The sequence below is a fragment of the Lynx canadensis genome, chromosome F2, assembly GCF_007474595.2.
Source record: "Lynx canadensis isolate LIC74 chromosome F2, mLynCan4.pri.v2, whole genome shotgun sequence".
Lineage (NCBI taxonomy): Eukaryota > Metazoa > Chordata > Mammalia > Carnivora > Felidae > Lynx > Lynx canadensis.
The window spans coordinates 4552765-4567114 of NC_044320.2; the positions used below are offsets into that span (position 1 = coordinate 4552765).

General features: G+C 49.8%; 1 protein-coding gene across 1 annotated transcript in view; it reads left to right on the forward strand.

Moving 5' to 3' along the window:
* The window catches only part of COL22A1 (collagen type XXII alpha 1 chain), a 232479-nt gene that overhangs the window by 118952 nt on the left and 99177 nt on the right, over positions 1–14350 (forward strand). Inside the window, exons 19-22 of the mRNA XM_030304529.1 lie at positions 2500–2544; positions 2823–2852; positions 3122–3175; positions 7123–7176. Of these exons, the coding sequence (XP_030160389.1) occupies positions 2500–2544; positions 2823–2852; positions 3122–3175; positions 7123–7176 (183 nt within the window). The remainder of the gene's footprint in view (positions 1–2499; positions 2545–2822; positions 2853–3121; positions 3176–7122; positions 7177–14350) is intronic.

Here is a 14350-nt window from a genome sequence, read left to right on the forward strand (position 1 = left end):
GGCAGCATGTCCTGGTCCAAGGTCTTTTGTGAGGTTGTGGCCAGGCCTCCAGACAGGGTGTGGTTAGCTGAAGAATCTGCTTCCAAGCTCACACACATGGTCTTTGTCAGGGCCTCGGTTCCTTGATGGCTGTTGGCCACAGGCTCTGCTTCTGCATTACACGGCCTCTCTGTAGAGCTGCTCACAAAAGGGAAAACTGCTTCCTTGGAGCGGGTGGTGAGTGACCTGAGGTCGGGGTGATGTGGGTCCACATGGAGGCCACCACCATTGTTGTAACTTTATCTCGGAGGCCGCACAGCGTCCCTTCTGCTGTGCGCTGCTGGTCATGTGGTCTAGCACTGGCACCGTGTGGGAGGTCACTGTACAAGGTGGGGAACACCAGGAGGCGGGGGCTTCTGGGGGCCATCTGGGGGGCTGACTACCACAATGGCTAAAATGACCATTGCAAAAAGGCATCACCTATGTAATAATGCAAAGAAATGATTCACGGACAGACTATTAGTCTGTTCTATTACTTACTAGCTTTTTGACCTTGAACAAGTTCCTAAGCATCCCCATCCCTAAGATGGGAAAGAGTATCAGAGGGGAAGAGGACCTTAGAACAAGGCCAGGCAGATGGAAAGGCTCTGGTATCTATTAGCTACAGACACACAATTATTATGGATGAACGACGGGATCGTAGTTTTCCTTAATAGTGATTTAATAGGTCGGGACACTGGCTGTCATAGTCTGTAAAATTACCTGAGCCGGTGAGAAAGCACGTACCCGTTAATTTCATAACTGTTATCGAAAATTCGCTCTTTATAGTGTGATGATGATGAATATAACAATAAATACTACAAAAGTAAATGTGGAAACGAGGCTGAAGCATAGTGGAAATGAAAGAAAGGCGATGAAGTCATGAACCCAGAAGATTCATTATTCAGCTACGTGTATATAATTATCTCTCATTTAAATATATGTGTGTGTGTATATATATATATATATATATATATATATATATATATGGATATAAGATGGCCACACGGAAATTACAGTATAGCCCAGAATGTCTTCGAAGAATCATGTTACCAAAATATTAATAAGGTTTCTGGGAGCCTAGGGAAAAAATAATCTTGGCCGGGGGTGGGGGTTGAAGGACGTTCATTCACGGAGAAATGGAGATACGTGAGCCGATTTCTGAGGGCATGGAAGTTGTCATGTGTAGATGTCATAGAAACATCTGGAGAGGGTCTAGAATGGTAAAAAAAAAAATGCAGTATGTGAGTGTGTGTGCACATCTGTGGGGGTGGGTGCGTGATGGTGCCACAGAGAGGAAAAACCAGCATCGTGAGGTGTTTCTGAGGTAGGACCCCGTTACTGTAAGTGCAAGACAGAGACAAGGTACAGCAAGAAAGGTGGGTGCTCATTAACTCTCAGTTTTGCTGTGTAGCCAAAATTCTGCAAAAAAAAAATAAAGTCTATTAAAAGAACATTTAGTTGGGATCTTAGAAAATCGCCTGATGCAATGTAAACAGAAATACTTTTCCGAGTCTTGGGCAGCCAGTGGGACAGTGGAGTTGTGGCTGTGTCAGTGGCAACGAAAACACACCCTGTCCACATAGTGGGACCTCCCACGCAGTGCAGGATCACGCACGTGCCTGGAGTCCCTCATTCTGGCTCCTCGGCGTTGGCATTTAAGAGATGCTTTCATATTTATCCAGAAGCTCATTCATCCTTTGCTAGCCTACTCAATAGCACTTTATTCTTGCTTCCCCACGCTCCCTGAGCTAGTCTCAGGGGAAAATGAGGAGTTGTATCCCCAAACTGTGTGGGGGGACATGGGCTACAAGTCGTGTCCTTGTTTAGAGCTATGGGGCACTAGAGTCATAGCAGTGAAGATTTTTCTATGGCCACAGTCACCAAATATGCCCCCATGTAGCACCAAGATGTGGCTCACACCCTGGAAACCTGACGCAGCCACAGCCATCATAGGCCAGGTGACCCGGAGGTGCTGGGGCAAGGGACACAGAGCAAGTCTTTTGCACCTGATGACTTCGTGAAAACAGATGGGAGTGATCACAGCATCTGTGTCACTTCTTTGATAAACATGAAATGCTGACCACGTGCTGAACCGGGGACTTGGCACAAAGGATGCGCCATTAGGTGTCATCACCACCCTGGCTGTGTCCACTGTGGTGCCCGTACCGCAGGTGCTCACTGAAGAGTGGACCAAGAGCTGGAAGGGACTGTGAAAGCACCAACCGGATTCCGGGCTGGATGCGCAGAAGGGAGAAAATAAAAGCTCCTGTGATCTTGGTACAAAGATAAGAATTAGACGCAGAAAATCTGTCAGGAGGAGGGAGGGAGGCCCAGCATGGCGGGAGCATGAGCTGGGGCTCAGAGGAGGCAGTGGTCCCATGGACTTGTGTGGATATCAAGGGCCCCGAAGGGGGGCGGGGACCAGCAGAGGAAGGTGGCAGAAGGTACACTGGTGACGTGTGTGTCATTTCTGCGCAGGGTGACGTGGGGCCTGCAGGACCTCCTGGGGTACCGGGCTCTGTGGTAAGTGGGCAGCCATTCCAAGCGGTGGGAATCCCAGGCTCATGTGCTGATGGAATTGGGTGTGTGGAAAGGTCCTTGCCTCTAAGAATGGGCAAGAACTCTTCTGACCCCGTGAGCTGGAATACAAGACTTGGAACACTAAAGGTGGGATAAAATCGGAGGAGAGTCAGAAATTGCTGCGTTACGGCAGGCTGCTGTGCGAATACTGTTACCGGAGCTGAGGGGAATGGTCGTTGAAAAAGGCCACCCTCTTTGCTGACACATGGTTTGTCCCACAGGTGCAGAGAGAGGGCCTGAAGGGCGAGCAGGTAAGGGGAATCCGGGTCCTCCCCCTGTGGGGCTCCAGGTAGGAGCAGAGATGGAAAGGCTACCACCGTGGGGTCGAAGCTGCTTTTTGAGCTCAGATGGAGCCTTCCAGAGATGGGCCAAGTTGATTTTCCACCAGGAATGCACATTCCTGCTCTATATCTCTGGGTCGCTTTTTGGAACTCCGGACGTAGACTCTGAGTCATCAAAGGGTCCTGAGTCATGGGGATGGGGGAGCTGTGGCTAATGTGTGTTTGGCTTCTGTTACCAGGGAGCTCCAGGACCACGAGGCCACCAGGGCCCACCTGGGCCACCAGGAGCTCCGGTAAGTCACCGTCTCAGCCCAGGATCTGCTCTGAACACATCTAGGTCTGGAGCACAGTGGTTTTCCACCTCTTAGCTCTTTAGTATTGCAGAAGCTGGTCCCATCCCCTCAGGCGACAGGCGGTGGTGTTACCATCTTACACAAGAGCAGGCTGAAGCCTGACCAGTGACATTACTGGCCACAGACCAGGCAGTTACCAAGTGTGGAACTGGAATTGAAACCCAGACAGCCTGACTTCCCAGCACCACTCCCCCAGGCAAAAAGAGGTCATTAGTGGGATTTCTAGTGTGCAGTCTGGTGTTTAAGTTTCCATTTACTTTATTTAATGTTTATTTTTGAAAGAGAGAGGAGGGAGGGGGGGCAGAGAGAGAGGGAGACACAGAATCTGAAGCAGGCTCCAGGCTCTGAGCTGTTAGCACAGAGCCGGATGCGGGGCTTGAACTCACAAACCACAAGATCATGACCTGAGCTGAAGTTGGATGCTTAACTGACTGAGCCACCCAGGAGTCCCCTAAAAAGTAGGCTCCGTGTCTAATGTGGGGCTTTAACTCAACGACCCTGAGATCAAGAGTCACATCCTGGCAACATGTTGCTGCCCCTTTCAAATTACCATGTCTTATTGAAGGTAATAAGACGGCTGTTACTGTGAAATGTCCATAAATCAGATTTATATGAAGCCATCAGGACCCATTCCTCATTAGGGTAAATGTGTATGGTTTGGTGGGGTGAAGCTGGAAGAAATCTAGCAGATTTCTTCTAGCAGATGTTTAATTCCAATATAATTAGAACAATTTCATATCAAAAAGTTCGGGTCAGAAGCCCCACCTCTGTCTCTGTAACCTTGAATGTCTTGTTTAACTTCTCTAAGGCTTGGTCTCCAGAGCTCCCCACGATTATGATAACCGTTGGGAGATTTAACAGTAGAAAAAGGCAGGTAATGTGTGCTCTCAGTGTTTGGATTTCTGTGCATACATGCATATATATTTCAGATCTATAATTGGCAAGTGCTGAAAGTCTATAGTATATATGTTTCTGTGCAAACATACGCATGTTAAATCTGCAAGAGCAAAGGTATTATTTTTGTTTTACCAATGAGGACCTTAGTACGGAGATATTGAATGGATTGTATACAGTCACACGGCTATTAAGAAGTAGAAATGAGCTTTGGACCTAGATATGTCTGTCAAACCCATGCTCTTTTTACCTCTGAGTGCACAAGGTAGTGATACTTTTCTGAAATGTATAAAAGGGAATTATTTTCTTCACGTCCCCCACTAAAGAGTAGGAAACTAATAGTGCCTAGCCCTGATGAATGAAGACACAGCCTTCTTGACCTCTCATTCTGGATCCTCCCTTTTATGCAGATTTTCTTACGATAAATGAAGCAGGGGACAGAAGTAAGAACCCTTAAATGTTTGTGGTCAAATATTAACGCTGGAGTTAGAGGGATGAAAACACATGGGTAGATGTCATAGTTTAATGAAGGAGATAGGAAAAAAATAACTGTCGAGTAAGCACTTGCAATCTCTAGATGATTAACGAGATTCCCCGCGTGTGTTGTTCCTGTGGTCTATCTTGTGGGACAAGGGCACACAGCCCTGAACCCTCAGCACATTCGGACACCAGAGTGCCCGAACCCTGTAGCCCTGGATGGGGCTGTTCGAGGTTCTGAAGCTGTCCCCCCTGCTAGATGCTCTCCATAGAATGGGACTTAGTGCAGAAAGTGGTGTTGGTGACGGAATTCTATTGCAAGGAGTTCAGAAACACAACAGCCTGCCCCAAGACTTGTTGAAAGGGAGACCCGTGAGGAGAGACCAGGACTGGAAGATTCTGAGGTCAGGACCGATGTCTCTCCCCTGTCTAAATACACAGTTTATCTCATAGTGGGGACTTAGTTCATGCTTGTAGAGGAGTGGCCCTCTAACGCTGTTCAGGAGGAGCACTAAAGTGGGGCCTGACTGCTGTGTGAGCTCACAAGGAGCCAGACGGCCACGGAAGGAAGGCGCTTGGGATCGAACTGCAACGTCTGGTCTCATGTCCCAGTTCTTCCACCAGGTAGCCCTGTGTCTTTGCTGACGTCACTTACCCTCTCTGATCCTCTTTTGCTTTATTCCATACCTAGAAATCATCATCACCATCGTCATCCACGTGAACGTGCTGTGAGGGCCACATGAGCTCATGTGCCAAGCCGTGCTCTGTGCAGCCTTATTAAGCCCAGTACCCTTATCAGTTGCCATTTCTGTCTGGTTTGAATCCCCAGCAGCACCTGGCCCTGGGCCTTCCGCAGAGCAGTCGCTCCCTAAATATTCATTGGCTTGAATCAAACTGAGAAGCTGGCTTCGGTGACTTCTGTGGGGAATGGAAAATTTTGGAGTTTGTGTTCAGCAGTCCCAGCGAGAGGAAAATGTATCCCCTTCTCTAAATGGAAAACAGTGCACAGTGTTTTGCATCCAAATGCTGGAGCTGTCCAGGAGGCGTGCAGCCTTCATCCTTTTCCCGAGACAAGACAGGCCCTGGCCATTTTATCAATGTCTGCTGGAGCGAAATAAAGGGAAAGTGCACGGATCAAACGCAAGGTGTTTGTTGATGCTTAAGGAAAACTTGCTTATGCAGAGTCTTTCCTCGCTGTGTGCCCTGAGCTCGGCAAGATAATCCTTGTGGGGAAAGGAGATTTAAACCTGTAGTTTCTGCAGGCTTTCCATTCGTGTGTTTATTTCCATGGTGTTATTAAGAGAAAAGAACTTGGATCTAAATACAGTGCTGTCACTTAATAGTCATGCCAAACCTGGCAATGGTAGCTCTCTGTGTGATAGCATTTGTTGACAGTGCGGATTTGGAAGAACAGAGGGGGAGCTTCTGGCCAGGATCCACCTGGGAAGTTGCCAATCGAGCCACAGAGCCGAGGGTCTCATTTGACCACTGCCACCGCATGCCTCACTCGAGGTGCCATCACGTGGGTGTAAATCAGGGTGCGGTCAGGAGGGTGGTGGGAGCTGAACTTGGGTCTTCTGTGTCCCTTCTTCATGTGGTCCTCACATCCACTCGATAGGTGGGTATGTCATCCTCGCTTCAGAGAGGAGCCACCTGAGGTTCAGGGATGCCAAGGGACTTGTCTGAGGTCATGCAGCAGATATGGAGGGGGTCTTGGGGGAAGGATTTGAATTATCAGGTCAGTGTGACCCCTTCCTGCACCAGCGTTCCTTACTCAACTGAAACTGATCTTTCTTAGATAGTTTCGTTTCTTTGTCCGGACTGCCATATTTTGCTCATCACTGTGGACCGAGTCATGTACCCCAAGCTAGTTCTTGCTGAGCCAGCGACATTCAGGGGAAATGGCACTGGCCTTACAGCTAAAAACACTTGGGTTCCAGACACTTCTTTTGTGTATGTATTATGCAAAGCTCTAATGCAAGGCATTTGACCGCTACTGTGTTCATCTTTAAAGTGTGGATGGTGTTGCCTACATCTTGGTTGCTGAACATACTTAATTCAGTCCGATTGGTGTGCACGTTTCGAAGTGTTAAAGATTTGGGGCACCTGGGTGGCTCGGTTGGTTAAGTGTCTGACTCCTGATTTCAGCTCAGGTCATGATTTCACGGTTCGTGAGATCAATCCCAGTATCAGGTTCTGTGCTGACAATGCAGAGCCTGCTTGGGATTCTCTCTCCCTCTCTCTCTCTCTCTCTCTCTGCCCCTCTCCTGCTCGCATGCACATTCTCTCTCTCTCTCCCTCTCCCTCCCTCACTTTCTGTCTCAAAAATAAACATTTAAAGTGTTATAGATTTGAGGGGGCAGGACTTTTTTCCCTCCTGACCTCCCAGTTTCCCCCATTGGGATAGGATGGTATTTTCCTACCCACTGAGAGTGAAAAGGCCAAGTATAACCTATGATGTTGAACTGTGTTTGACCATGATTTCTTTTCTTCCCCCCTTTCTCCTCCTCCTAAAGGGTCTGATGGGTCCCGGAGGCAAGGCTGGACCTCCTGGTTTGCAAGGTCTCCGGGTGAGTAACATAACATGTATTTCTTTTCTGATCCCCGGCTCACCCACACCGGGGACCCCATTTCAGCAGCTCAAACAGAGGACATGGTGCCCTCTTGTCCTCTTGAAATGACTTTTGGAAGCAGATTGAAGGGTTCGATTTAGTTCATGTGTGGGTCTGGAGTTGGGTCCTGGAGACGTGGGGATAGGTCTGTTGTCTGCCGTGAGTCATGTATATAGAAACCCCCAGCCCCGTGTGATCAGAGCCCCCAGCAGAAGGGAGCCCACAGAGAGAACACAGAGAACTGAGAGAACACAGAGAAAGGCAGGACCCCCGGGGCTTCCTAAAAAAGAAGTGATATTTGAGCCAAGTCTCCAGGAAAGAGTTAAAAATAGGGATGAAAAATAGAGAGCTGCCAATAGGCTATTAGCTATGTTAGTCGAAACATCCATATTGTTATTGAGCACTGTAATATCTCAGGGTATTTCATTTAATTTAACTTGAGTTAATTAAGCACCTGTCTTCTTACCCAGATTGTACATACTTTATGGGTTTGATTCGCCGCTAAGCACAGTGTCCTGTGGTTGAAGGCAGACGGATGAAGAAGCACAGTGAGGCTAGGTGTCCTCTTTGGTGTCCCTACAGTGACTGAGATTGCCCCCCACCCCCCAAATCCGTGTCCCTAGTTCCTAGCAGCATGCCTGGCACAGAGTAGGGACTCCGTGTTCGCTGACCTCTGGTGCTTAAGCCTGTAGCATCTTTGACTGGTTCACATAGAGACTTTCAAGGGGCACAGCTACCGAAGATGGGGTGTTCAGTGTCCCTGCAGGTGCTCGGTCAGAGGCCAGGCGGCCACTGGTGGACGGGTGGGAATGGGGCCTTCATCCGGCAGAGACTGTCCAACCCCCTCTGTGGCCTCTGTAGCCCGGAGATTCTGTAGCTCGGTGAAGTGGACGGTGTTACGGATGCGCCGTGGAGTTCCTCTAAGGGGGCTGCACCCACCATCCCATCATGCTTTGTGTCCTCAGTTCTGAAACTGGGCAACCTGCTTTTATGACTCCGCAGACCCCAACCTGTCCTTACCCACCAGTGAACTTCCTCCTTTGGTTTTCAAACACCGCTGCACCCTATAACCATCTTGAACCCTTACGATTGTAAGAGGAACTTGTTTGGAAGGCTAGCTGGGACGTGGAAAGGTACCACGTAGCAGGGTTGGGTGGGAGAGTGGGAAGCCTTCATCCCACTAGGAGAACTTGGATGTTCAACCTCAGATTCAGCATCGCCAGCCCGGGCCTCAGTTTCCCTGGCAAAGCCGGGTCGCTTCTCTCCTGTACAACGCGAGGGTCCTGGACTGTGTAGTGCAGCAGGATGCACCCGGGTTTGAAGCTGGCCCTGCTTCTGGGCAGCTGTGTGACCCGACAAGTCACCTAGCCTCTCTGGGCACGTTTCCTCCATTAGAGTGGAAGGCATCGCCACCGGTCTGGTTTTGGGGAGAAAGCGTGCCCAGGATGGGGTTGCGTCCTTGGTGAGCAGCAAGACGTGGCAGCTGTCACGACTCCCACTCCCCCAACTTGCTCGCGCACAGCCTTTTAAGAGAAAGCTGCAGTCTTTGTACATTATGTAATTCATGTTTAGGTGAGCCTCATTTCGTCTGGTGTCAAACTGATGCAAACATTACTTTTCCTAACGTAGAATTAGATGCTGAGTGGGGGTCTTGATACAAACATGACTACGAAGGTGGTTTTTTTTTTTTTTTAATTGACATTTCTATCTAATTGACTCTCCTAGACAAGGGGAGGAGGGGAGAGGAAACCTCTTGCTTGGAGCTTGCTTGTTGAGGCCCACGTTTCCTTGGCCATGGCTTCTTGGCCCCCCAAGGGCCATTCGTGTGTTCCCCAGGATGGTTCTTGTCACCCCCAGAAACACCTTTTATTCCTAAGGTTAGCACCAGCCCGCCGTGTGCTGGGAGCCTGGCCTGTCCCAACCTTAACACTGGCCAGGGGCCCTGGGACTTGGATATGTGCACCAGGAGTGGAAATTTGAGGGATAAGACAAGGAGACCCAGAGAAGGAACCAGGGTGGAGGGGAGTGCTAGCTATGAACTGAGGTATTGAGCTCCATGTGCCAGACCCCAGCGCTCCTAGGGAAGTGTTTATCGGCCCCCTTTGCACAGAGGAAGGGCAGTCTCTGATCTAACACCACCAGCAGCTGCCCCTCGGGGATGCACACCTGGGACTGTGCATCTCTAAAGCCTGACTTCTTCTCTCCTCCCATGTGTCCGTCTGCCCACAAAGCTCATGTCATGCTCTTATGACGTGCGGGCACTCAGTTAAATGCTTTGGGAATCTCTGAAGAGATTATGGTCTCAACTTCCAGGCGCTCACGCAGCCTGAGGGTCCTGAGAAATATGGACAGATAACCCAAATGCCTCGGTAGGGGCACTGCGGTGTTCAGCAGAGAGGGATCTGGGTGGGAGGGGAGGGCACTGAGAGGGAGTGGGCCCTGGGGACAAGGAAGGGGGATGTCTGAGGTGGCCTTGCAAGAGCCAGTACATTTTAGCAGGAATTGATGGCTGCACTGGAGAGGGTGATGCAGACATAGGAAGTGCCCCCTGGAGAGGACATCCTGCCTCTGGACAGAGAGCTGAAGGGGAGGGTGGTGGCCCAGACCAGGGGCAGGGGCTCTGGGAGCACCCATCTTGGCCCAACGGTGTGCCAGGTGGTGGGGACCCACAGGGTCTGGCACGGGAGAGTGAGCCAAGGGCCACGGGCAGGGCGATGTATTAATGGAGGGAGGGCTCCTCCCTCGTCCTGCTCCCTGTCGTGAATGGGGGCCGACCATTGTGTGTCTTTGGGGTCCCCTGGCTCTCCAGTGGTCCTCTGTGAGTCTCTGACTCGGGCTGGGGTGCACCCCACGGATGTTGCTATAGTCCGGTGGCCGCACCACTGGGCAAACACTGCAGAGACTGACTGTGATGTCGGTGTGGGCTGAGCGGCAGCTTCCTGTTCAGTCAGCCTCTGGCTGAGTCAGGAAAACCCGAGACAGAATGACTTACTCAGAAAATTATCTGTCTCTCCTTCCCTCACGGTGACCTGTCATTTCCTCGTCATCTGCTTCAGCTGGAACATCACTCCCTGGTGTCACTGCACACACTCGGGCTATAAAGGGGAAGAGACAAGACAATGACAAGCCACAGGATCCAGGAATTGAGACGTTGAGACTAATGTACGGGCCAGGGAAAGGGATCCGGGTCCTTTATTTTAGAGATTAGCAACAGGCAGACGGTGCAATCCCCGGCAAGGTAAACATGTTAATTTTGGACAAAGCTGGATTTTTCCACAATGGCATAGTGAAATGGGAAGATCGGGAGCCAGGCAGCCCCCGTGCCCACCCCACCCCCGGGCCATCCCACAGAGTTAGAGCACACGAGGCACCCCTCTGCATAGCATCGGACCATCGTCACCCCGCTGGGCTCCCTGCCTTAGAAGGAGGGTGGTGATGCTACCTTGTTTCTCTTTCTGAGGTTTTCTTTTCCTCCCGCTTGTCTGAGCCAGGCATTAGGAAGAGGTTGATGGGGAGCACTGCTACATAGCTGAACATTCCAGAATGTTCTGGAAGCAGAACCAGCTGGAGCTCAAGGCTGCTGAAGCATTTGGGCACTCAGAAGCATCCACAAGGTTGACTTAAAAAAAAAAAAAGCAAACTCTTCATGCCCTCATCATTCACCCCAAAATAGATACCTTGTCACTCTCACACCAGCCTATTTTAATTTTTGTAAAGGACTTCTATTTTTTTTCTTTCTTGAGTATTTGTTTATTTTTGTTTTCACGGATATAAGTCTGTGAGAGCATTATTTTTGTATCTGCAGCACTTAGAAGAGTGCCCCACGCTCGTAAAACATATATATTTTTATACACACATAAAAAGTGCATAAACAGAACATCTCAGCATATAAGATAGGCATAAGTGAGTAATGTTGCAGTCAGCATCTAAAGCAGCCAGAGTGCACGGGTGAGTGGCTCATGCTTGCATGCCTGTCGCTGCCTGGGTGCCAACTCTGTGCACAGCATGAGGACGACAGGACCCAGAACCGGGCATCTGGTCACCTGGGCCCTGGCCCTCCATGGCACATGCTCCATTTTGAAGAAACGAGGCCTGTCTGCCTCATTAAGGGGTCCCAGGGTTCCCACTGAAGAACTTGGGTCCTATCTGCACCTCTCCTTTGGCTTTGCCTCTACCTTGCTCTGTGCTGCTGAGTCCCGCCTGACATAGCCCCGATGTTTTCTTTCCTCTTCCCTGGATGACCAAGGGAAAATTTTTTGTGTAAGAGAATTCTGTGCTGTCAGGCATTTCAATTTAATGCAGAGCTTGGAATGTCTACAAAATCATCATGACGGAAGGGATCCCTGAGATGGACAGTGCGAAATTTCATGTCCAGAAAGATCAAACAAGCTGCTCAGGGTCACTCAGGCCTTTGTCACTGCCTTTCCCACGAGCTGGTGACAATCTCTTTGGGTCCTTTGATCCTTTTTCCAACATCTTCTGGAATCTCTTCTCTCATCAATAGGTGAGAACCGAAGAAGTGGCCTACCAAATATGATGCCTCCCTCCTTTCTAGCGATGGAGTGATTCCCAAATGTCTCATGATGTGCCTGATTGCGTCTGTTGCTTTAAGAACATTTTTAAAAATTTTCTAATGTTTATTTATTTTTGAGAGACAGAGAGCACGAGCAGGGGAGCGGCAGAGAGAGAGAGAGAGAGAGGGAAACACAGAATCTTAAGCAGGCTCTAGGCTCTGAGCTGTAGGCACAGAGCCCGACGCGGGGCTTGAACTCACAAGCCATGAGATCATGACCTGAGCTGAAGTCGGACACGTAACCGACTGAGCCACCCAGGTACCCCGAGAAAATATTAAGATGGGATCTGTGGCAAGTGTAGAACTAATACCAGGTAGGAAGGAAAAAGCAGTGGTTTCATGGAGGAGGCTAAGCAGGCATTTAGCTAGGCAACTGTTCCCATGTTTCTCACTGATTTCTGCGAGGATCCTGTGAGGTAGGGCAGTTTTATTCCCATTCTGCAAATGAGGAAACCAAGATTTAGACGTGTAAGTCAGATCACTCCATGTCACGCGGAGTATAGATGGTGGGGCAGAGATTAGAAGTGAGGTCTGCCTCCTCCAAACCTTGAGTGTTTTTGCGTTGGGAGGCAGTGTGTGGGTGTGTGTCCGTGGAGGCACCAGAATTCTCATCTGGACATCGGCAGTCTTGGTGGCGGGTGCCTAGGAGAGGTCTGGGACCCCTTACTAACTGCCAGTGCCCATTCAGGGGATGCATTGGATACACATGGCTTTCATCCCCAGCCATTGCCCTTGGAGCTGAGGGTCTCCTGCTGAAAGCGAGACTGGTAGATTTGAGGAGGGAAACACGGGTGGTCTTTTGTCAAGTGGCAACTTGCGTTGAATTTGTTTTACCTTTCCATTTTTAAAGCCCTTTTTCTTGCTCTTCCCTACTCTACCAGATGGTAACAGCATCGTTTGGATCACAGGCTACCGTTTGATTCATTGCATGGCATGGAGCCAGGGTTTATATCAGGACACCCTAGGTTTTCCCTGAGCACCTGGTTTCAGCTCTAACCAGTAGAAAATAATCATCAGTGACATTTGGAGGCATGGAGAACAGGAACTGAGCAAAAGACCATACGGCACGTATTAGAATCACTTGCACCGGCAACCCCTTCAGCTGTGAATGGGCCTGCACGTGGCTGTGCTCACGCGCCCTAGCTGGGAAGGAGCTGCTGTTCTGCATTTGCGGGCTTCCTCTTCTCCGTGGGCAGATAGGCAGCCTTGGAAAGATTAGTCCCGCTCAGCATCCTGGCATTAGAGTGGCTTGAAAAATCGGCCCTCGTGATAAATTACAAACACTTACCCAGATATTGTGTAGGGTAGCAATTTAAAAGAGAAGAAGAGAAAAATGAAATAGAGAAACAGGCTTATTGTTAGTAAAGTAGTTCTTTGTTGCTGCAGAATTTGCTCTGGCCAGCACTTCTCAAATCCCCACAGCGAAGTATAGGTCCAAAATGCAGAGGTTACATAGCTGCTGCTGCATCCACCCCTGCCCATCCCACCCACCCCCACCACTATTACCACCTTAACCCCCACCCTGCCACCATTACCATCACCACCACCGTCACCATCATCACCGTCACCACCACCACCATCACCATCACTTCCATCACCACCATCACCACCACCATCACCACCACCACCATCACTTCCACCACCACCATCACCATCACCACCACCACCACCACCACCACTGTCACCGCCACCATCACCACCACCATCACCACCACCATCACCATCACCACCACCACCATCACTTCCACCACCACCATCACCATCACCACCACCACCACCACCACCGTCACCGCCACCATCACCACCACCATCACCACCACCATCACCACCACCACCACCGTCACCGTCACCATCATCACCATCACCAGCATCACCACCACCATCACCACCACCACCACCATCCACCACCACCATCACCACCATCACCACCATCATCACCACCACCATCACCACCACCACCGTCACCACCACCATCATCACCACCATCACCACCACCACCATCATCACCACCACCATCACCACCACCATCATCACCACCACCACCATCACCGTCACCACCACCACCGTCACCGCCATCACCACCACCACCACCAGCATCACCACCACCATCCCTACCACCCATCATCACCATCACTACTACACATTTCCTAATGGTAGATCCTGTGCTGAGCTTTCTCTAGGCATTAGCTCATTTAATTTCTGTGGCACTGTTGGGAGGTAGCAGTTTTGAAACCACGTATGTTTGACACATGGTCTTTTACGCACTTCAGGGACTCAGAGAAGCCAGAATCCTGCTTTTACCCTTTTTTCATCATCATAGCCACCATCATATTCCTCCTCATTCCCGTGGCTATCTGTTATGTTTGCATAATGCCTTATTAGGCCTTGTAAAGTGCTTCCTCAAATATTGGATTATTTCTTCCACTGCTATCTTTTCAGATAATTACAATGATTATAATTTTTTCCACATGAGGAAACTGAAGATGCAGCAAGTGGCTTGCCCTTCCCCATCTACCTAAGATTCCAACCTCGCTTTCTTATATTGTAGAGGAAAGGGGT